General features: G+C 41.1%; 1 protein-coding gene across 1 annotated transcript; it reads left to right on the forward strand.

The window, feature by feature from the left end:
* Positions 1-4,619: 4,619 nt before the first annotated feature.
* On the forward strand, positions 4,620-19,453 carry LOC139418969 (uncharacterized). Its single transcript, XM_071168763.1, has 7 exons — positions 4,620-5,097; positions 5,512-5,630; positions 10,591-10,773; positions 13,353-13,505; positions 13,794-13,905; positions 14,124-14,236; positions 15,764-19,453. Exons 1-7 carry the CDS (start codon positions 4,815-4,817, stop codon positions 16,691-16,693), a joined length of 1,893 nt encoding a protein of 630 aa, XP_071024864.1. The 5' UTR covers positions 4,620-4,814; the 3' UTR covers positions 16,694-19,453.
* Positions 19,454-25,167: the final 5,714 nt, after the last annotated feature.

The following is a 25,167-nucleotide window of genomic DNA, read 5'->3' on the forward strand; positions in this document are numbered from 1 at the left end:
TATGTTACAAGAGCTTCTCCTTCCTGAGTAACCTTATCAGACATAGGAGTGTCCACAATGGGGAGAAATCGTAGCAGTGTGGCTTGAGATGTATACAGGGGATGTCTGAGAACCATTCTTTAGCTGACATAGTATAGTTATCATGTGAAGTGTCTTGTAGTAAGAGTTTAAGAGGGTAATTAACCACCTACCCCTCATTAACTTGTCATTTGAAACAGTCTTGTGTAAATTCCTGTTTTTATAGAGACAGCAAACCTATGCTAGAACAAAGACAATTGAATATTACCTTACCGAATTGATATAAATGGAATAAAGTAATTCATTATTTTATATTTTATTCTTGCCAACAATGTTCTTTCAGGGGAAGTCTGTTCTCAGCATGAAATATACTGATACTGAGATTCAGGGTTTCATTTTTTTACAGATCTAATGCAATGGTAAATCTTAGTGCTTGCAGTATCAGAAATAGAGCTATTTTTACAACCCGAATTATGGGCGCAGTAGCCGGTGGTGGCGCAAAACGGATGGGTTTTGATGAATAAAGTTGTAGGTGTGTCGAAGCTATGACCCCGTTTGTCAATAGTTACCACAGCCACAAAGTCAAAATGGCCATGTCGTAAACACTCATTAATTTTTCTTGTTTTGCTTTTTGGTCTTAATTTTAAGGTTAGGCATAAGGTTAGCAGTGGTTAATGTTAGATTTTAATAAGATACATTGTAGAAGTGTGCAACTGCAGCACGCAATTCAGGTCATTTCTACATGTGCTGTTTTTGATTGGCCAGGACCAGAAAAGTCAGCGAATAATTCTAATAAAAAATTTATAAGACAAAACAGGAACTTGTTTTAAATAGTTACAGGCACCATAATTGCTCCCCTTGGGCATATAATATTATAAAAACGAAGGGGGGTTTTACGCGCATCCAAACTTTTCACACGAGCTGGAAAAATATCCAGTATAAAAGAGAAAGGGGGAATGTCAACTAACCTTTACACTGCTCCCAAATATATACAATACCTTTCAAAAGTTTGGGGTCACTTAGAAATGTCCTTGTTTTTGAAAGAAAAGTAATTTTTTTGACAATTAAAATAACATCAAATTGATCAGAAATACAGTGTAGACATTGTTAATGTTGTAAATGACTATTGTAGCTGGAAACAGCTGATTTTTTTAAAATGGAATGTCTACAAAGGCCCATTATCAGCAACCATCAGTCCTGTGTTCCAATGGCACATTGTGTTAGCTAATCCAAGTTTATAATTTTAAAAGGCTAATTGATCATTAGAAAACCCTTTTGCAATTACAGTTGAAGTTGGAAGTTTACATACACTTAGGTTGGAGTCATTAAAACTCGTTTTTAAACTACTCCAAAAATGTCTTGTTAACAAACTATAGTTTTGGCAAGTAGGTTAGGACATCTACTTTGTGCATGACACAAGTAATTTTTCCAACAATTGTTTACAGAGAGATTATTTCACTGTATCACAATTCCAGTGGGTCAGAAATGTACATACAGTAAGTTGACTGTGCCTTTAAACAGCTTGGAAAATTCCAGAAAATGATTTCATGGCTTTAGAAGCTTCTGATAGGCTAATTGACATAATTTGAGTCAATTGGAGGTGTACCTGTGGATGTATTTCAAGGCCTACCTTCAAACTCAGTGCCTCTTTTCTTGACATCATGGGGGAATCAAAAGAAATCAGCCAAGACCTCAGAAAAAACATAGTGGACCTCCACAAGTCTGGTTAATCCTTGGGAGCAATTTCCAAATTCCTGAAGGTACCACGTTCATCTGTACAAACACCATGGGACCACGCAGCCATCATACCTCTCAGGAAGGCGACACGTTCTGTCTCAGCAGCAAAGAACCTTGTGAAGATGCTGAAGGAAACAAGTACAAAAGTATCTATATCCACAGTAAAACGAGTCCTATTTGGTCAACCTGAAAGGCCACTCAGCAAGGAAGAAGCCACTGCTTCAAAACCACCATAAAAAAGCCAGACTATGGTTTGCAACTGCACATGGGGACAAAGATCATACTTTTTGGAGAAATGTCCTCTGGTCTGATGAAACAAAATAATGACCATTGTTATGTTTGGAAGAAAAAGGGGGATGCTTGCAAGCCGAAGAACACCATCCCAACCGTGAAACACGGGGTGGCAGCATCATGTTGTGGGGGTGCTTTGCTGCAGGAGGGACTGGTGCACTTCACAAAATAGATGGCATCATGAGGTAGGAAAATTACGTGGATATATTGAAGCAACATCTCAAGACATCAGTCAGGAAGTTAAAGCTTGGTCGCAAATGGGTCTTCCAAATGCACAATGACCCCAAGCATACTTCCAAATTGGTGGCAAAATGGCTTAAGGACAACAAAGTCAAAGTATTGGAGTGACCATCACAAAGCCCTGACCTCAATCCTATAAAACAATTGTGGGCAGAACTGAAAAAGAGTGTACGAGCAAAGAGGCCTACAAACCTGACTCTGTTACACCAGCTCTGTCAGGAGGAATGGGCCAAAATTCACCCAACTTATGTGGGAAGCTTGTGGAAGGCTACCTGAAACCTTTGACTCCAAGTTAAACAATTTAAAGGCAATGCTACCAAATACTAATTGAGTGTATGTAAACTTCTGACTCACTGGGAATGTGATGAAAGAAATAAAAGCTTTAATAAATAATTCTCTACTATTATTCTGACATTTCACGTTCTTAAAATAAAGTGGTGATCCTAACTTACCTAAGACAGTGCCATGACGTTGCCTCTTTGGGTGTGGCGAGCCCCATCCCCCTCTACCTGCCCCCCCCTTTCCTCCTTCAACTAGGCTGCTGTGGCCAGAGAGACATGGTAAATTCCTGAGGATCTCCTCATGGACACACAGTATAGAGAGAGTAAATTTTCATAGAGAACAAAGGAATTCCTTCCACCTCACAGAACTTGAGGTACGAACAAATTTTATGTTCCAGAGAAAGTATAAAATATCGGTGAAGATTCCAGCTACGAACTGGTCCGTTTGTTACAACTTGGGGAAGCTCATGGGAGACGGTGTGGCCACATTACCATAACGCTGTTTATATAATAGCCTCAGATATGACGTTTACATCTAATTGTTGTATAAGATGAATGAGTGAGTATGATACTGTTTACACAATTTTACATTGTGATTTTGGACTGTTTAATGAAGGAAAACTCAAAAAGGGAATTGGAGTTAACTAAATCAGAGGACCGCCGCTGAGCCCAGTTAGGGTCAGGCGTCCTGGGACAGCCCCTTTTCTGTAATTCCGAATAAAACCCAACATTGAGAAATTATCACCAGACCATGTTTTTCTCCATTAGGAGGGGACAAAGGTTGTAGACCATTGCTGAATCTTTTAACCATACCACGTGGTTAAACTCTTAGACTATCGATACCGACAGAATAAGAACAAGTCTTTGATATTAATAACTAGTCTGCAGCTAGGAATTCGGCATCATTGAACGCGAAGAACGACAATCGCCGAAACATCCATTCTATAACAACTGAATGAATGTCACTCTGAACTATCCCCTCTAACCAAGACAGAGAGAGAGGACGAAACTCTCCAACATAACTTTTCACCAGCGATCAAGACGACACACTGAGCGTAAATATATATATTGATTGCAATTGTTCCTGAATGATTGAGCGTTCATGTGCAAAGGATTAGCATTTCAATTGTTATAATTATCAACTTTGTAGTGTCTTCTCAGTCGACCCCACTTCCCTTTTGTCTGACAAGCCGCCATGCCGGTTTAGCCCACTAGGGCACATTCTCCTATCAGTTCTTGTAACCATATTTACTGTTTGTTTATGCATTTCTGTGAATTACGTAGTTAGTAATAAATAAATGATTTAAGACAATTGATGTATGGATGACTCATAGTGAAGACTGGGTTCTTGCAGATAACCAACAATTTACAATGTTTGGAATGAGATAGCCAAGACAGCTTGGCAGCAGCCAAAACTAGCTACCTTGTTACAGCCACAATGGTATGTATCATCCCACATAACAGTGCCTGTCTTCACTGGAGTATCCTAGAGAAGCTAAACTGGGTAGGCTTATTGAGGCACTCTCTTCAACCCCATTCTGTAAACAACTGTTGGTTCCTGGTTGTAGCCCACTCCAACATAAAGCTACACATGTGAAGGCTACTAGTCTTTGCGTGGCGCAGGTCATAACTACATTAAAAAGTTTGTTTCAAATGATTGTCAGATGTTTTAATTCATGTATTTTTTCTTGCAAAAAAAATTGTACTCGCACAACTATTCGCATACTATGGATATTCGAATAACCGTGCACATCCACAATAGCTGTATTTGTGGCTAAAGCATAAATTGGAGAAACACTTCAAAACCCCACCTTAAACCTTTATCTCAAAGGTTTAAAAAAAAATGCTTGCTATTTCCTTATAGAGGATGAGCTACTTGTATATGTTTAACGACCGGTATATGCCCACACCATTCCAACACACTAAATATGCTTTAACATACTTAATTACCATTTTAAGCAGTAGCGTATTTCAAATTACAACACACATATTTTTATTTATTTAACCACACCCTTTGAGCCATGACGCCAACCAATAATATCCTTTCTCTTCAGTGTAAACGGAAGCGACCTGTGACCAAGAACAGTTTCCACGTTAGCGTTTTTATTTAGACGTTTATTAACCCCCTGGAACTCATCATATGACTAATGTAACTGCACAGCATCACATACTTACCCCAGATAGTGTTTAATTCGCTTTCGACTTGGTTGATGTTATTTAAGTAAAGCTAGCTAGTATCTGCTAACAATGGCTAACTGTATGGTTTTTCACACTCAAATTGCCTCCATCATTGAGGTGCTAGCGAATTCAGCCGTTGCAGAGATCTGTAAACTCGTAGACGACGACTATGCAGTGTTTCGTTTGGAAATTACTCAAAGCCAGAAAGAAAACAGGGGATTACGGAGGAAACTACAGCTCGTGGAACTCAAGGTGGCACGGGAGCGCGCAGAGAGGACAATGCGAGAGCGCGTCCTCGCCAGTCGTCCCAGTAGTGTCAAGATCCTCGACCGATACAGAGGAATGGCAAGAGGTACATTTAGATTTTGTAGAGTGCTGGGGCTGTTGCAGTGTTACCCTCACCACGTGTTCAGATGCGTTACCCAGAATCGGGTCTTGGTCAGTTTTTGGTCACTTCCGCTGATTGTCTATCTTACACAATTTTTTTATTTGACCTTCATTTTACCAGGCAGGTCAATTAAGAACGAATTATTCTTGCACAAAGACAATACAATCTAACAAGATTCTTGATTTACTGAATTTGCTATTGTTATACTCAAGATAATGTGATGCATGGAACATAGTAAATCAATCAATGAATAGTGTATCAAAAAGTTACAAGGTGTTTCCTTACATTCTTCCCAATTATAGCTAGTGTGCAATATAACGTTGAGCATTGACAGTACCTAACTTAACCACCCCTTTTTCCTCAATCACTCTCTCTCAGGTGAAGGACATCTCACTGGAGGCCACAGGAGCTTTGTGAAGCCAGCGTGGAGAGATAACCAACCCTTAGCTATAGATGAGGGGAGTGGAGCCTTAATCCAGCAGGTTATCGTGATAGAGGTTAGTGTCATAGTGTGACATAAAAAATGACAGATCATCAAATGTGGCCCGTTTATTTCAGAAAGGCTCCTGTCAGCCATGGGCGCCTGACTTTTTCTGAAAGGGGGGGTGCAAAAGCTTTCGGGTCTGGGGGACCTCTCCCAAAAACAATTTTCCTGCAATTCTACTCTTTTTAACAGGGGGAATCCATATTTATGAACAGAACACAACATTTTGTCTTAGGTTTTCCCACTATAAATTAAATTGAAAAAGTGTTTTAATTACTAGAGTACTAATCTTCTCCCTTCCCTGAAAATCCCACCCCTAATAATTCATTGACAGGTCTGAAACCCTAACAAGCCTGTGACTCTCACATGTTCTGCTCCTCCCCTGACAATCCCAGCCACAGTGATCGATTGACAGGCCAAACTGATAATGAAATCAAAAATGGGAGGAATAATATTGTTTTACTCAGAAAAGATTTACAGGTTAATAAAAAACATTGTTCAAATGCAATTAAGTTGTCATCTTCTTTTTGTCACAAATAATGCGATCACAATAATGTAGTACAATTACATATGTTAACTGTGATCTTTTAACAATGTTCTTTCTCAATATGGCAGTGTTATCTGGTAGGACATTGAACAAGAACTGTCAACTTGAAAATGCAAACTAGAGTTTTGCGTTTACATTTGGTCATTAATTATTTTCACATAAAAAATGATATTCCAAACGTATTATTAATTTATCATGAAATGTTTGTTTTTTTTTGGTCAGCTATATGTCCATAAATTGCGGCCCTGAATCTGCAAATGAAAGAAAAATGTAGCTCCTGTAATATGGGTCATATTTCAACAGTTTGAGCCAGAGCAAGGGTCTCCAACCTTTTCTTTTATAAACACTACTTCATACAAAAAGAAGTGTACTCATATACAGCCTGCATATTTTGTCATTATGTAGGCCTAGATAAAGCAAAGCAGTACGACACAAACAACACAGTTGCACATGGAATAAGCAAGTGTACAGTCAATAACACAATAGAAAAAAAAGAAAGTCTATATACAGTGTGCAAATGGCGTGAGGTGGTAAGGCAATAAATAAGCCATAGTAGCGAAGTAATTACAGTTTAGCAAATTTACACTGGAGTGATAGATGAGCAGATGATGATGTGCAAGTAGAAATACTGGTGTGCAAAAGAGCAGAAAAGTAAATAAAAACAATATGGGGATGAGGTAGGTAGATTGGGTGGGCTATTTATAGATGGGTTAAGTACAGCTGCAGAAGCAACTTTAGTGGTCAAAACAATTCATCTTGAGGAGGGGGTGCAAAATGCAATCTGTTAGCTATTATATCATATTTAACATGGACATGAACTACATGACCAAAGGTATGTGGACACCTGCTTGTCGAACATCTCATTCCGAAATCATGGGCATTAATATGGAGTTGGTCCCCACCTTTGCTTCTATAACAGCCTCCACTCTTCTACGAAGGCTTTCCACTAGATGTTGGAACATTGATACGTTGACTTGCTTCCATTCAGCCATGATTATTAGTAAAATCAGACACTGATGTTTGGCGATTAGGCCTGGCTCGTAGTTGGCGTTGTAATTCATCCTAAATGTGTTAGATGGGGTTGAGGTTAGGGCTCTCTGCAGGACAGTCAAGTTCTTCCACACAGATCTCAACAAACCATTTCTGTATGGACCTCACTTTGTGCACTTAGGCATTGTCCTGCTGAAACAGGAAAGGGCATTTCCCAAATTGTTGCCACAAAGCTGGAGGCACAGAATCATCTAGAATGTCATTGTATGCTGTAGGGTTAAGATTTCCCTTCACTGGAACTAAGGGGCCTAGCCCGAACCATAAAAAACAGCCCCACCCCTTTATTCCTCCGCCACCCTTCTCCTGGCATCCGCCAAACACCGATTCATCCACCAGATGGTGACTCATGATTCATCACTCCAGAGAACGAGTTTCCACTGCTCCAGAGTCCAATGGCCGCGAGCTTTACACCACTCCAGCCGACGCTTGGCATTGTGCATGGGGATCTTAGGCTTGTGTGCAGCTATTCGGCCATGGAAACCCATTTCATTAAGCTCCTGACAAACCGTTATTGTGCTCACGTTGCTTCCAGAGGCAGTTTGGAACTCGGTAGTGAGTGTTGGAACCGAGGACAGATGATTTTTATGCGCTACGAGCTTCAGCACTCGGCGGTCCTGTTCTGTGAGCTTGTGTGGCCTACCACTTTGCGGCTGAGCAGTTGTTGCTCCTAGACATTTCCATGTCACAATATCAGGATTTACAGTTGACTGGGGCAGCAGGGCAGAAATTTGACAAACTGACTTGTGGGAAAGGGGGCATCCTATGACGGTGTCACGTTGAAGGTCACTGAGCTCTTCAGTAAGGCCATTCCACTGCCAATGTTTGTTGATGGACATTGCATGGCTGTGTGCTCAATTCTATACACCTGTCAGCAACGGGTGTGGCTGAACTATCCGAATCTACTAATTTGAAGGGGTGTCCACGTACTGTTGTATATATAGTGTATCTATTTGAATACAGACTAGCTCAAAACATTACTAATCATTGAAAATGACAAATTACCTAATGGGTCATGATCATTTTCTGGTAAAAAAGTGGGTGTGCAAAAACATCAGTTTGCACCCCTATTTTGAAAGTGGGGGTGCTCCATGTCGACAGCTATTAATTTTGCTTACAAGTACATCCTTATTTATCTGCATTGTGAGTAGGGCTGTGGAGAAATTTCACCAGCGGGGGATTGTCAAGCAAATAACTGTCACTCTCACGGCGATTTACGTTAACAAATAAATAGGTACTCCTATATGTTTAATTTAGAGTTATTAATGTAACTTTAGTTGTTCCACAAACATTGGGCTATATGTTTTGATTTTGAATACATTGTAAGGCTTCATGATGTGACTATTGATGTATTTTGTTTTAAGTCACTTGAAAGGCATGAGCTCTGCTTAGTTTTTTGTGCATTACACACTTTCAGTCTCTCATTCACAATTTGACAAGCACTTGATAATGCCTCGAATTTCCCGGCGGCATCCCCTTTGTGCCAGTAATGCACCCTAAAAAAATCCATATATTTTGAGGCCGTTGTCCCCTTGGCCCGAAGTGCTGCGTTGTGCCCTTCGCCTCACTCCGCAGCACCTCTCATTCCCATGGCTCTGCATCACGTGATCGTATCTTTGTCACAGACTACAAATGAAGACCCACACATCGGGGACGCAACTGTGTGCGTTCTTATCCAATTCCGAGGTGCATGTTAAAGATTTTGGAAGAACTGTCCACATTTACTTTTCGTCAGCCAACAAGATAAATAGGCCAAACAAACAGCAAAAGCACTAGCCTATGTCAATCTACTATCACCAATAGTACAAACGTCGACCTATTCTATTCTGTGCGAGAAATAAATATTCCAAACATAGTCTGGGACAGTTGTGGGAAGCGATAGATCCCAAATTAATACAACCACTAGCATAAAAAAAACGGTTTTACGTTATGTGGCTGATGCAACAGATCAGAACGTTTAGCTTAAAATGTTGAATAACTGTTAGGGTATTTCTTCACAGACCTCTTGGAGTTTGCCAAAAGGCATCTAAAGACTCGCAGACCATGAGAAACAAGATTTTCTGATCAGATGAAACCAAGATTGAACTCGTTGGCCTGAATGCCAAGCGTCACATCTGGAAGAAAGCGGGCACCATCCCTACAGTGAAGAATGGGGTGTGTTTCAGCGCCAGGGACTGAGAGACTAGTCAGGATCAAGGCAAAGATGAACGGAGCAAAGTACAGAGAGATCCTTAATGAAAACCTGCTACAGAGCGCTCAGGACCTCAGACTGGGGTGAAGTTTCACCTTCCAACAGGACAACAACCTTAAGCACACAACCAAGTCAACACAGGAGTGACTTCGGGACAAGTCTCTGAATATCCTTGAGTGGCCAAGCCAGAGCCCGGACTTGAACCCGATCAAACATCTCTGGAGAGACCTGAAAATAGCTGTCCAGCAACGCTCCCCATCCAACCTGACAGAGCTTAAGAGGATCTGCAGAGAAGAATGGGAGAGACTCAAATACAGGTGTGCCAAGCTTGTAGCTTCATACCCAAGAAGACTTGAGGCAGTAATTAATGCTAAAGGTGCTTCAACAAAGTACAGAGTAAAGGGTCTGAATACATATGTAAATGTGACATTTAAAAAATATATATATAATAATTCTAAACCTGTTTTTGATTTGTCATTATGGGTCTGTTGTGTATAGATTGATGAGGGGGGGGAAACTATTTAATCAATTTTAGAATAAGTCTTGTAACCTAACAAAATGTGGAAAATGTCACGGGGTCTGAATACTTTCTGAAGGCACTGTATGTGTGAAATTTATTTTGATTTAGAATGGACCATTATCATGCACCCGTCTCGAAACAGGGGCAGCTGAAAAAATACATGTCATCTATGCACTTAAATAGTGCTCTTCCCTTGGTTAATTTTCATGCTAGCAAGGTAGGCTGTTGTAAAGATAAGCAATGTGCCTAATATTAGGAATGTTGAGAAATAAATATTGTAGGCCTAGCCTATAGAAAGCTGATGGGATCCTCCTCTATTAAAAAGAGGCCATCACTCTGTTTTATTTCACACAATTTCATAGCTTATGGAAATGTTGCACAACATGAGCTCATGGGTTCTCATGAAGTATTTGATTAGATTTTTGATTACATTTGCATTGATGTCAGAGTGATTAGAGGGACAATAGAGTGCTGAGTACCAGGCAGTTAGCAAGTTTAGTAGGCTACTAAAGACCATCAGCAGCATCAGAGCTTGGAGAAGCCTATTTGACTGCCTTTGTGACTTGTGACCGCCGGTGTGGCAGTAATACGGTCACCGCAACAACCCAACTTGTGAGACTTCCCTACGACATTGTTGTTGAATTCAGTAACCTCTCTTTTTGTGTCAGTCAGCAGATGCAGAGGCTCCAGGTCCTGGGGTCAAGCATGAGAGGACAGAAGGAGAGGAGGACCCACGGCACAGTAGAGACATTCAGACTGAAGCAACGGCTGGAGTGGCGCCCCCTGTAGCCAAGGAGGACATCGCAACTGCCTCCACGCCCCAGGCCAAGACTCAACCCAGCATCACGGAGGTCAGTGGAACTCCAAACGCCATCATCAAGTCAGAGACTTTAACTGTAACACAGAGGCTCTTACACACAGGATCTGACCACAGATCAGACCCAGAGAGACTGGTCTGTCCTCCTGCTCCTGCCTCGGAATACTTACCGGTATTTCACCAAAGGCAGAGGGTGGTTCATTCCCATGGAGATGGTGATGGTGATTCGTTAGAAACTGGCGGTGATGATCCGTCTTGTTCTTACGCTATAGAGATGGACCCTGGAAACATGCCCTTTGGTTTAGAGACCCAGACTGATCTGTCTAGAGGCGACTGGAACCGGTACAGTAGTAGTGTATACTCTGAAGGGTGCCTAGATAAGAAAGGGGAGGTTATAGTGGTGGATGAGGTGACTGTGAAAGTGGAGGGCGACGCTCCTCCCACATTGAATGCAGATCGTCACCTAGGAGATGGACACTCCCAGGGCAGAGATTTCTTAGATTACAGGGGATGCTTAGAGACAAATACACATTTTGTGACCCACTCCCCTTTACACAGGTTCTGGGATCGTGACTCAGTGTCAACGTCGATGGCATTTTCTGATGTACTTTTAGATCAGGTATTGAACTCAAATGACGAGGCTAGAGCCCAGACTCAGGGAGGGGGAGCAACATCAGGCAATAGTAAAGAGAAACGGTTCCTCTGCATGTTCTGTAACAAAGGCTTCAGCTGCCCCCAGAATTTGGAGATCCACCAGAGGGTCCACACAGGGAAGAAACCCTTCAGCTGTACCCAGTGTCACATGCACTTTGCCCAGGCTGGCAACCTAAAGATCCACCAGAGGGTTCACACAGGAGAGAAGCCCTTCAGCTGTACCCAGTGTCACATGCACTTCGCTGAGGCTGGCAGCCTGAAGAGGCACCAGAGGGTCCACACAGGGGAGAAATTATTCAGCTGTACCCACTGTCATATGCGCTTCGCCCAGGCTGGCAACCTGAAGAGGCACCAGAGGGTCCACACAGGGGAGAAATCATACAGCTGCCCCCAGTGTGAGAAGAGGTTCTCCCGCCAACACCAGCTGAAGATGCACCTAAAGGTCCACACGTGAGAGAGGCTGTTTGCCTGTACTCATTGCGGAAAGAGGTTCTCAGCGAGGAGCTTCCTCAGGATGCACCAGCAGAAAAACCTTTCCACTCCATAAAATGGAAAGCAACCATCCCACTCAATAGCTTTTGACATTTAGTTCAAACCTTGCAGTAAAGACAGAGATTAATTGTCATTGTTGTCAGCAGAAAATATCCACAGATGCATTTGGAATAATGAGAGTAACAGATTTCAGTGTTGAATATTCCTGGGTAAAATTTTGCATCCAGACATTGTGTGATACAAGGCATATATACTGAACAAAAATATAAACGCAACATATAAAATGTTGGTTTATGTTTTATGAGCTGAAATTTTGTGCACACATTTGTTTACATCCCTGTTAGTGGGCATTTCTCCTTTGCCAAGATAATCCATCCACTTGGCAGGTGTGGCATATCAAGAAGCTGATTAAACAGCATGATCATTACACATGTGCACCTTGTGCTGGGGACACACAAAAAAAGGCCACTCTAATCTGTGCAGTTTTGTCACACAACACAATGCCACAGATGTCCCACGTTGAGGTAGCATGCAATTGGCATGCTGATTGCAGGAATGTCCACCCCAACTGTTGCCAGAGAATTTAATGTTCATTTCTCTACCATAAGCTGTCTCAAACGTCGTTTTAGAGAATTTGGCAGTACAACTGGCCTCACAACCGCAGACCATGTGTAACCACGCCAGCCCAGGACCTCCACATCCGTCTAATTCACCTGCGGGATCGTCTTGAGACAGGCCATTCATTTTAAATCCATAGATTAGGGCCTAATAAATGTATTTCAATTGACTGATTTCCTTATATGACTGTAACTCAGTGAAATCTTTGAAGTAGTTGCATGATGCATTTTATATTTCTGTCTGTTACATATCGTGTTTGTATTGTACTGCCTAAATGATGTTCACAAATGCCTGTTTCATTACTTCTGTTCAGCTACTTTCTTTTTTTTTCCCCAAGACACTTTTAATGAGAAAATGTATGCAGTTTATCAAGTTCATGCAGATTTATTGTTTGAGACATACATGTATGTGGGATTTTGATATGGATGTTTAATAAACACAATGGGACTTTTCATTCTAAGACTTTCACTGAGACTCTCTTTTGTATACATCACATCTGATCTCACCCTGTTCTGTATACATCAAACAGCACTTTATAACCAATAAACACTTAGTAAATACACCTACACATACCCACACACTAACAAACACCTACTGTACATGTCAAAATAGTTTAGTCGGGTTTGACTGATGATGACTTTTGACTTTTAACAGACAAATTTGAACTACAACATATTTATGCCCATTATGATGGGTTTAACAACGTTGAAGTCATTCTGTAACTACATTATAGGACTCAAACATAGTGGGGATGGGTAAACACTCCATGTTGAACGTGTGTTTATTATCTGTGTGTACATACCTGAGGGAGTGTATGTCTGTGTAATCTGTATCACCTATCTCTTCCAGGAGGAGGAGGAGGGTCCAGAGGTGCTGATGATGAAGGAGGAGGGTCTGGGAAACCCTGAGGGGACCGTGGTCATTGAGGACAACCAGATTACACCTCCTGAACCCACAGAGGAACCAGCTGAGCAGCACAGGCCCACATACAGTCTCACTGAGGTGAGCCCACTGTGAACTACGGTCTGAATGGTTTTAGTTCAGGGCCGTATCCACAAAGCCTCTCAGAGTTGGAGTGCTGATCTAGGATCAGGTTTGCTTTTTAAATCATAATGAATAAGATTATATGGAAAGATATTCGATCAGCACGTTTGCATAGTATCAAATCAACTAACATGTTTGCATAGTACTCATAGCAATCCCTCATTGCCCAACCAGAAGATGCTCCATAGCAGGGTGCTCATATCAGATTTCTTGATCCAACATCCTCTCACTCTGTATCTCTTACAGTCAGTAGACATGGAGGATGGGAAGCCTGATCTGCTGATAGTCAAAGAGGAGACAATTGAGGATGAACCAGACAGCATTGATCTGCTGAGTGGACTAAAGATGGGGGAGCAAGGTAAGGGAGAAATACATATAGCCTACATACGGTAATAGATCTTTAATGGGAATAGTGATGCACCTGGTTATTATAATTTCTTCATTCACAAAATGAAATCAATACAACTGATATTTACATACAAAAACATATATATATGTATGAACTTCACCAGGTAATTGGTAATTCATAGGTAGAGTTGATGTTTGTAAAGTCTATTTTGTAACCTCTTCCTGCAGGTGGTTGGCTGGAGGCTAACAGAGGAGACTGGGTGAACATCTTGGATTCCCAGACCAGTGCAGCCAAGGGCAACATCACTGAGCAGGCCAGGACCAGAGGTGACATAGTGGAGGTCAGTGGATGGGACATCTTCCTCAACTATGGGCTGGGGAACAACATTGTTAACCACAAACAGAAACAAACAGTCGAACACAAAACAACTGAACTTAGTCTCCATGACAACAGGCTGGCTGTGACCAGGGAAAGGTGTAGAATCGGTCCACGGGGAAACGGAGGTGTCCGTATGCGGCTGAAGAGAACAGACAGACAGCGATGATCTGTCCTGCTCCTATAGTTGTGATTCAGAGAGACTGATGGTGCCTCAGGTTAACCTCCTAACAGGTGCTGCCTTCAGCCTGCCTTCTATAGGATCTAACACCTGGAAAATGGACCCTGCGACAACACAAACACTCCCTGGCCTTCATCCATCCTCCTCACACCATCCTAATGTTAAACAAGACCTCACACAATGCCAGTGCCTCAACAGTAAATGGCTACACAATCCCATTGACAAATGATAGCAGTAGTGACGCTATCAGTAGATCCGGTGGCAAAGAGAAGCACTTCCCGTGTTCATTCTGTGGGAAAGCCTTCAATTACCTCAAGCAGGTGGAGATCCCCCTGAGGATGCACACAGGGGAGAAACCTTTTGATTGCCACCAGTGTGAGAAGAGGTTCTCCCACCAGCACCACCTGCAAAGGCACCAGAGGGTCCACACAGGGGAGAAATCCTACAGCTGACCCCAGTTTGAGAAGAGGTTCTCATGCCAGGACCAGCTGAAGATGCACCTGAAGGTCCACACGGGAGAGAGCCTGTACGCCTGTTCGCACTGCAAGAAGAGATTCTCCGAGAGGAGCTACCTCCGGATACACCAGTAGAAAACGCACAGGGCCCATGTATAGAGTGTAGTGACATGTAATGTAGTGTTAGTTTGATGTTAATTCTGTTGGTTTTGAATGTTCTAGGGAACTGGATGAGGTGAACTGAGGAAAGAATGAGTATGATGAGGCAGAGTAGATGATATGGTGATTGTTGGTGTGATGGTGTCTGTAAAAATGCGTCACTGATGAAGTGACAACTACGTCTTGTAGTTTGATACAGGTGTTTTATAATGATGAAATGATTGTGCCTTAATTCATGTTTACTTCACATAAACCAGTGAAGCTGTGTGTAATGTTGAACCTTTTCCAAAGTATTCTAAAATACATTTTATCAAATCGGGGGTACCAGATTTACCGAAAGGGTAAAGTGTTACCATAGTGAGAAAAGGTATTGTACTTGTCACATATCATTTTGTGCAAGAAAAGTACTTTACTTCAGGTTATGTGAGTGTATAAAAATAACAAGGGTGTCAGCAGTCATTTTTGTATCATTGTATCATCCTTCTCAGTCGAACCAAAACATATTTCATTCTTGAATCAACACATGGAAAGGTTTTTCTAATACACTCCAATGGCTCCATATTGTTAGGTACTTGAATCACAGTGTTAGAGATGTGTTTGACTGTGGTTAACATTTTATAAAGTCATGTTTCTGTGTGTACAGCAAAGAGTTTCTTTTATAAACCTTTATGCTTTTCTGTTCAATGTGTGTTTACAGTCTGCAGTCCATGAAGACCTGCTGATATCCGGTGTTGCTAGAGGGAGAGACTGGACCTCTGAAGCGGCTGGTCACAAACCCTGGCACCGGATCAGAACCCTGGATCAGGAGCCGTCGCTCTTCCTTCCCGAGTCGGAACCAGGACCCAACCACGAGGGACAGCGACTCCAGCACCACGCAGAACACAACCAGTGGACAGGTGGACTGAACAACCTCAGTCCTGGTGGTCATCAGAGAGACAGAGGCTCCAGCCAGCAGCCCAGACCCTTCTCTTCACATTCTCAGTGCAGGGATGGAGCAGGGCCTGGGGCTGAAAGAGATAGACCCTCCTGTTCCTATGATACAAACACCACAGTATCCATGATAAACAGAGCAGGTCACCCTGGGCTTCAGCCTTCACAGAGAGTGGTGGGAGACCCATCTGGTGGGAGTCTAACAGGAAGTCTGTCTTCTCCTTCAGGGTCTTGTCTAATGCCTGGTGACTGGGTTCATAGAAAGCCTGGGCCTGGGTCTAGCCTTCCTCATCTACCTCATGGTTACCCCACCAATACAGACCGGGTCAGGATTGGCATTCACCACGAGAGTTACCTAGCCTATAACACAGCACACAATCCCAACAACACCCACACAATGGCTAGAGGTCAAGGAGGGAGCTCAAATTCTAACCACTTGAGGGTGGTGGCTCCTGCTTCTACCTCCTCTGGTGTCATTGAGTCACAACGTGGGAGGCCGAGCAATAGGTCGGACGCCGACAAGCCGTACGCCTGCCCCACCTGTGGAAAGCGCTTCGCTGAGGCAAACTATGTGAAGAGGCACCAGACAGTTCACACCAATGAGAGGCCCTTCAAGTGCAAACTATGTTACAAGAGCTTTTCCTTCCTGACTAACCTGATCAGACATAGGAGTGTCCACAAAGGGGAGAAATCGTAGCAGTGTGGCTTGAGATGTACACAGGGGATATCTGGGAACTATTCTTAAGCTGACATACTGAATTATAATTATCATGTGAAGTGTCTCAGTTGAGCATCGGAGTATGCTCACCATCTCTGATGATACAGACTTGTTGTTTGGTGTGCAGGCATAGCCAAAACAGTCATTTTATTGAAGTGTAACTATATCTCCCCTCTGAATTTGGTTTTGTCTACCTTCTATACCCTCTTTTTTATAATATATTTATAACACCTAATGTTATTGGGCATAATCAGGTGGTACCTGTTCCTTTATGTACTGAAACAATGTGATCAAATCTGTTAATACATTTTGAACCATGTTGTCCTTTTGATACACTACATGACCAAAAGTATGTGGACACGTCCAACATCTCATTCCAAAATCATGGGCATTAATATGGAGTTGATCCCCCCCCTTCGCTGTTATAACAGCCTCCACTGTTCTGGGAAGGCTTTCCACTAGATGTTGGAACATTGCTGCAGGGTCTTGCTTCCATTCAGCCGCAAGACCATTAGTGAGGTCGAACACTGATGTTGGGCGATTAGGGCTGACTCGCAGTTGGCGTTCCAATTCATCCCAAAGGTGTTTGATATGATTGAGGCGAGGGCTCTGTGCAGGTCAGTCAAGTTCTTCGACAAACCATATCTGTGTGGACCTCGCTTGGTCCACGGGGGCATTGTCATGCTGAAACAGGAAAGGGCCTTCCAGAGGCAGTTTGGAACTCGGTAGTGAGTGTTGCAACTGAGGACAGACGATTTTTACACGCTTCAGCACTCAGCGGCCCCGTTCTGTGAGCTTGTGTGGCCTACCACTTTGCGGCTGAGCCGTTGTTGCTCCTAGACGTCTCCATTTCACAATAACTGCACTTAGAGTTGACCGGGGCAACTAGCAGGGCAGATATTTGATGAACTGACTTGTTGTAAAGGTGGCATCCTATGACGGTGCCTCGTTGAAAGTTACTGAGCTCTTCAGTAAGGCCATTCTACTGCCAATGTTTGTCTATGGAGATCGCATGGCTGTATGCTCGATTTTATACACCTGTCAGCAACGGGTGTGGCTGAAATAGATTATAATTTGAAGGAGTGTCCACACACACATAAAAGTATATATATATATACTTTTTACTTACTTGGTTGTTATATAGTATTATAAACTGGGTGGTTCGAGCCCTGAATGCTGATTTAGCTGACAGTCGTGGTATATCAGACTATATACCACAGTTATATCAAAACATTTATTTTTACTGATCTAATTACGTTGGTAACCAGTTTATAATACCAATATTACACCTTGGAAGTTTGTGGTATATGGCCAATATACCACAGCACTCCTCATTGTATCGTGCTTAAGAACAGCCCTTATGTTGCGTTCGTAACCAAGTGGGAATTTACCACATACGACTGGAGAAAATCAATTTGAGCTGGCAACTACTGGTAATTACTAGTCTATCATCATGAGTTCCCACTTCCCCCACATGCTGACCTCTGACATCTACAAAGGAAATTACCTTGGTAATAGCATTCTGGGCTGGTAAATGCAACAGGTAAATGGTAAATGCAAAACATTATTTATAAAAAGCAATCTATTAATATGGGTTTTCAACACTATAATTTGTTTACAAGCCGTACTTTATGTATTTTATAGTTTACACAGCTTGTTGGCCATTAGCCAATCTGCCTTTCTCAACGAGTTCAAAGCACGTGAATGCATCCAACTGGTATTTACGACTTCACAACTGGTAAATTCCCACCTTCCACTTACTTATGAACACAGAATTAGTCATGGTATATTGACCATATACCACACCCCTCGGGCACTATTGCTTAATTAAAATTGGCCTTAGTTTCCTTGGCTTCCTTCGATCTAAGCCAACCGGCTCAGCAATTATTTGAGATAATTTACTGTAATTTTTCCACCACTGGAAATGACCACCAGTGCAGAGTAGAGTCTTTAGAATCTACACTGAGTTTACAAAACATTAAGAACACCTTCCTAATGTTGAGTTGCACCCTCCCCCTTTTGCCTTCAGAACAGTTTCAATGGAATCTACAAGGTGTCAAAAGTGTTCCACAGGGATGCTGGCCTATGTTGACTTCAATGCTTCTAACAGTTGTGTTAAGTTGGCTGAATGTCCTTTGGGTGGTGCGCTATTCTTGATATACATTGGAAACTGGCACCTACTACCATACCCTGTTCAAAGGTACTTAAATATTTTGTCTTGCCCATTCACCCTCTGAATGACACACATACACAATCCATGTCTACATTTTCTCAAAGCTTAAAAATATATTTTTTTACCCGTCTTCTCGCCTTCATCTACACTGATTGAAATGGATTTAAGAAGTGACATCAGCAAGGGATCATAGCTTTCACCTGGTCATTCTACATTCTATGTCATATACACCCAGTCATGTCATGTACACTGAGTGTATATATGGTGCTATTTAATGGAGGTCTCTGGTCTAAATAGTCAGCAACACATTCTACTCTTGCAGAAAATATATATATTCTACAGACCCTACTGAGTAATCCCAACCCTCTTTTACATCGGCACCTCGAATAGTTCTCTATAAGCCCATATGTATTTTACAATATATTGTATCGGGGGCATTTATTTGACCGTATTTTGAAATCAACATTTAATGCAAATGTCACTTAAATATGAAAAATATGGATCATTAATGTTTAGACAATCATGTTTCATATATCATGAATAAATAAAAGGTAATTACACTTCTATTACGTGGGGGACTTTTATTTGACAATTTTCCGAATTTCCGTGACCCGGAAGTACTTTTTCCCATTTTATTCAAGACTGCTGAGCGTCACCAACAGCAGCTTTGCATAGTGCATGAAAATGGTTTACTACATAGGGGATAATCTTAACTAAAGATAATTACTACTTTAATTAAGATTTTAAAAATCCTATAAGGTCGAGCACATTGAAAAATAGTTGGAGCTTAAGTGAATTAATGTAAAGAACATAATAGCCTACTGGTAAAAAATACAATGACAATATAGAAAAATAAAGAATTATTTTGCTGGTATGATTGTTAATTTACTGGTGCTATTGTTTAAGGGTGCACTTTTGAAATGTAGAGTTTAAGAAAAGTATTCATGTATTTCTGTTGTATTTCACAAACAAATTGCACTGTACAGGAAAAGCAATGCCCATAAAAGCAGGGTCCAGTCTATTCACTAGATCCTGATAACTGTTGATAGGCTATAGGCATAATTGGGGTTATACTAACCTATAGCAGCATCGGCATACTTGGGTACTGCCTCAAAAAAATACAAAATAATTGTTGTCTAGCCAAAACGCTTGACCTGATGCACGTTTTGACACAAGGCTGGCCTTGGGCTGATTTAAATGTAAAGTCTGCAGCCTGCTCATCATCATTAGAGGAATGTAGGTAATTTACAGGTATGCCAGTCAGTTAATTAACACCCCTTCTACTGGTCACATTGTTTCTATTGTTTATTTGAAGGAGTTAGCATCTTACCAAATCACCTGCTTATGCTAGTAGGAATTCTGCGCCTAAATTATAGTGCAAGCCAAGAGTACAAGTCTGGTATGGAATGGTGTTTTATTTCACACTGGTGTCAAACAAAGACTAAGCTAAATTTGTTCATTCATTGTTCTGTTATTTGGACATGAATTAGTCAGTCAGCAGAGAGTTAAAGTGCCAGTACAATAGTGCAGATCTGTGATTTATACTGAACCAACATGAGTACACTGAACTCATAGCTTTAGAGTGAAAAAAAAGGGGGGGGGGGGGGCTTGCCTGTTTTACATGTTATTTTGGAATTAATACCGGTCACATATCAGTTTGCAAACAATGTCAAAAAATATATAGAATTGAGTCAATAAAGCCGCATACAAACATGGACCCTTTTTTGTGTTCTCAACCAAGGGAGCTCCAAAATGCAAGTGTTTCAGTGTGGTGGTGGGGCAAGCCAGCAGAAAATACGGATTATTGCACCGTGATTGGCTCAGTGTTCTGTCACTCATGGGGACACTAAGTGACCGCCAAGTCTAAGGGTAGAGCTCGAAAATTTTAGCCCTATGGCCATAGACTAACATTAGAAGTGCCCATCCAAGAAGGCTCAAGGTCATTGGCCACAGATAAAATGATGTCAAATCACGTTATCTACAGTAGCTTTGATTGGACTGATCATCATGAATCAAGTCGACAATCTACTGGCAAATCCTTTTTTTTTTTACTTCTTTTTAAAAATTATTATTGAATATCCCGAAACCTACAATGTACTTGCAGTGAAGCCGCTCAATAACTACACCATACCAGTCATCCAACAGACTCCCATTCAGATCGACACACAGAAGCATCTAGGGTAAATGCCCTGCTCAAGAGCACGTTGACAGATCTCGACCCTCACAGCTTCCCTCAGCCCATCCCACCTATCTCTGCTGGCCACCCTCTTCGGATTTCTACGCAACATATATCTTTCAACTATGCTGTGATGTTTAACGTACCATTTTAATCTAATCTAATAGAATCCTCAGATGGCGAGTTGAAGATAAATACTTTTACTAAGAGTATTGGTATATTAGTAATTGACTGACCCGGTCTCTCCAGATCTCCTAACAGTACTATTTCTAGGGTCAATTTTAGATCAATGCTATGCATTTTCAGACATTCCTGAACCTGAGACCAGAAACAGGCTACCTGAGGGCAATACCAAAATAAATAGTCTATTGATTCTGCATCCTCACAACAAAATTTGCAGAGCTTCGATGATTTTATGCCCGAAATACTCAATTTTGTTGGTGGCAAGAATTATATATAATATTTAAGCTGAAAAGCATGAAGTCTTGAATCTTGTGTTTTATGTATAAACTCATACACCCTGTACCATGGAATCTGTACATCAAAAATCTCTTCCCAACTATTTTGCAATCTGTATGGCACAGTTGTCAACATCCTGGTCCTCAAATGAAACTGGCATACTTTCCTATTTATGCTATTTTTATTCTTCCGCCAGTTTTGATCCTTTATATTGGGCAGACAGACCAGCTCCCTACCTCCTCCCGCTGCCACCTGCCTCCTCCATTTTGGGGGTAATGCTGTAATCAATTGGTTGTACTCTTGGATTGAGCAGACTTTCCCGTACAATTCTGAAAGCTCCATGAAGGACATAACTTTACCATTCCAATTTACAATATAATTTAAGAACAAAATACCCTTTTCAAAACATCTTTCCCATAAATACAGGTATTTTATCAACCAGCACATTTGAGTTCAGCCATAGTATTTGTTCTATCTTTTCAGGGGATGAAATTGTAGCCAGCTCTGCAATGCTTGTTTGAAAAAGAGAGATACTTTGAAACAAATATTTTCAATGAATAGAAAATGAGATATGGCAATCTGCACAAAGGTCAAAAGGCCAATTTTAAACAATGGATGAGCTTTTCTTAGTAATCTACTTGAGAACCATTTAGGGTTCAAGTCAAACTTTTGGAGAGGTTTAGTGCTTTTATATTTAATAATATGAATCCACCCAATTCATATTCATTATATAGATAAGCATGCTTAATTTTGTCTGGTTTAGCGTCCTCATTAAAGCGAAATATGTTTTGCTCATATGATTTGAAAAACGAATCAGGAGTAGGCAGCGCCATAAGTAAGTGAGTAAACAGATATGACTAAGGAGTTAATCAGGGCAATTTTTCCATAAATAGACAGGTATTTACCTCTCCATGGTTGCAGGTTCTTGTCTATTTTTGCAAGTTTTCTATTGAAATTCATTGTGGAGAGCTTATTTATATATTTTGTGATATGAATACCCAGTATGTCTACTTCACCATCAGCCCGTTTTATAGGTAAACTGCAGGGTAATGTAAAGGTTGTATTTTTTAAAGATCCAATACGTAATATTGTACACTTATCATAATGAACTTTTCTGTACTCTCTGGACTAAAACCTATCTAGATCTTCAATGAGATATTGTAGGGATCTAGCTTGCGGACTTAATATAAAACTGGAGTCATCGGTATACATGGACACCTTTGTTTTTAAGCCTTGGATTTCTAATCCTCTAATGTTGTTATTGGATCTGATTTCAATAGCTAGCATTTCGATTGCCATAACGAATAGATATTGTGACAGCGGACACCCTTGTTTAACTCCTCTTGACAATTCAAAACTCTGAGAAGTAGCCGTTATTTACTATTTTACACCTGGGGTTGCTATACATTATTTTTACCCATTTTATGAGAGAATAACCCGAAATTGAAAAAATTCCAGGCATTTATAAATTAAATCCAGTCTTACTTTATCAAATACCTTTTCAAAATCTGCTATAAATACCAGGCCTGGCTTCTTAGATGTTTCATGATGTTCTATTATTTCTAGTAGTTGTCATATATTATCTCCAATGTATCGTCCATGTAAAAAACCTGTCTGATCAGGATGAACAATACCTGGTAAAACCCTTTTAATTCTTAGTGCTATGCATTTCACTAGTAGTTTTGCATCACAACTGTAAGGCGTCTGTGTGTAGCTGGTGCAGAGGAGTCAGGCGCAGGACAGCAGAGATGAGTAATAAAAGTAATATTACTCAAATAATCAAAATACATGAAGTAAATACTAAGCCCACACACAGGACCGAAATACATCAAACAATCACTCAAACAAACAAACATGGGGGAACAGAGGGTTAAATAATGAACAGGTAATTGGGGAATTGAAACCAGGTGTGTAAGACAAAGACAAAACAAATGCAAAATGAAAAGTGGATCGGCGATGGCTAGAAGGCCGGTGACGTCGACCGCCGCCCGAACAAGGAGAGGGACCGACTTCGGCGGAAGTCGTGACAACAACATTGAAGTGTAAGGGGCCTACAGTTTTTTTTTTAGATATACTGGGTCTTCATATTTGACATCTGGGTCTTGTTTTAATAATAGAGAAATCAGACCTTCCTGCTGAGTACCTGACAGACTACCATTTCTATAGGAGTAGTTAAAGCAATCTAACAATGGATCTTTTAGTATATCAAAAGAGACTTGATATGCCTCTACCGGTAGGCCATCAAGCCCTGGGGTTTTTCCAAACTGAAAGGATTTAATAGCCTCAAAAAGTTCTTCCTCTGTAATTTGGCCTTTGCACAGATCTTTCTGTATATTTGTTAATTTCGCATTCTGTTTCCTTTTTAATCCTTGTCATATGAAGAGAAATAATGAAGAGAAATTATAGATAAAACCTATCGATCCTCATCGGCCATTGGACATAAACATTACACATCAAGTTGGAAATCGCAAATTCAACAAAGAGTGGTTTGGAAGGAATCAGTGGCTAACTGCAAGCATTGCAAAGCAATCATTAGCCTGCTATGCAGTGGAGTGGCTGTATGGTCCCAAGTCTAATATTAACGTCTCTTTTCCTGGTTTAAAATTCTAAACATTCAACATTGGCCATGCTGTCAATGAAGCATAATTTGTGCCGCGCTCAAAACAACTGTTAACTCAGGAACTGAAAAACTCGGACTTTAGTGAGTTCAAGACAACTGGGAACTTGGGAAAAAACGAACTACAACTGGGAATATACATTTTGAACTTTCATCCTACTCGGAATTGTAAATAGTGAACTCTGGCCTCTTTCTAGGGCAACGACCTGAAGATCACTGACGTCATCATGATTTAACTTTTTTTTCCCAGTTGTCTTGAAAGCACCATAAATCCAGAGAATGGCAGACTTTGATGACAAAGTTTGATGACAAAATTTGCCCACGAAGGGCCACCGTGCCACCTTCCTGTTCAAGTGAGCACAACACAACAAGGTGAGTCCAACAATGTATTGTATGCTGCTGCATCTAATATGCCAGGGAGATATGTATACTGTAGCCAAGGAAGTAATACTAAATGTATGTTGTGTAGTAACCCATGTGCCTCACCCTAATAATTTGGTCTATTTTCACCTCTTAATTTCACCTACTGTTCTGACTTGGTGGTGCATATGTAGCCTATAACCTGTTTTTGAGAAATGTAATCTTTGAATATTGTAAGAACTTTCATTGTCTGCTTATATGCCCCCTTTATTCATCCTACGGTTCTGACTTGGTGTACAGGGAGAACACTGTAAGAACGGCCCATGTTCTGAATTCTGTCGCTGTACATTTCAAAGCACTGAACAAAGTTACATTGACTACGTCCGTACTAGCTCACTCATTAATGTCTTAATCGAAATTACGGATTGCCTCTTATCCTTATGCCATAGTTTGTACATCTCAATTACATCTCAAATTTCAACTGTTTTTTTAAAAGGCAGTAAATGAGGCTGAATTAACAGCTTTGCTGCCAGACAAGGCTCAGCTGATAGCCAGGTGTAGCAGTGGTAAGGTGTTGTGACAGCTTTATGTAGTCTCTAACAGTTTGTGGGCACCGTTTGTCACCGTTATAGTGCAATTAATGTATTGTTTAGTGTTGTGTTGTGGCT

Source organism: Oncorhynchus clarkii, chromosome 10 (assembly GCF_045791955.1).
Source record: "Oncorhynchus clarkii lewisi isolate Uvic-CL-2024 chromosome 10, UVic_Ocla_1.0, whole genome shotgun sequence".
In the NCBI taxonomy this organism is placed as follows: domain Eukaryota; kingdom Metazoa; phylum Chordata; class Actinopteri; order Salmoniformes; family Salmonidae; genus Oncorhynchus; species Oncorhynchus clarkii.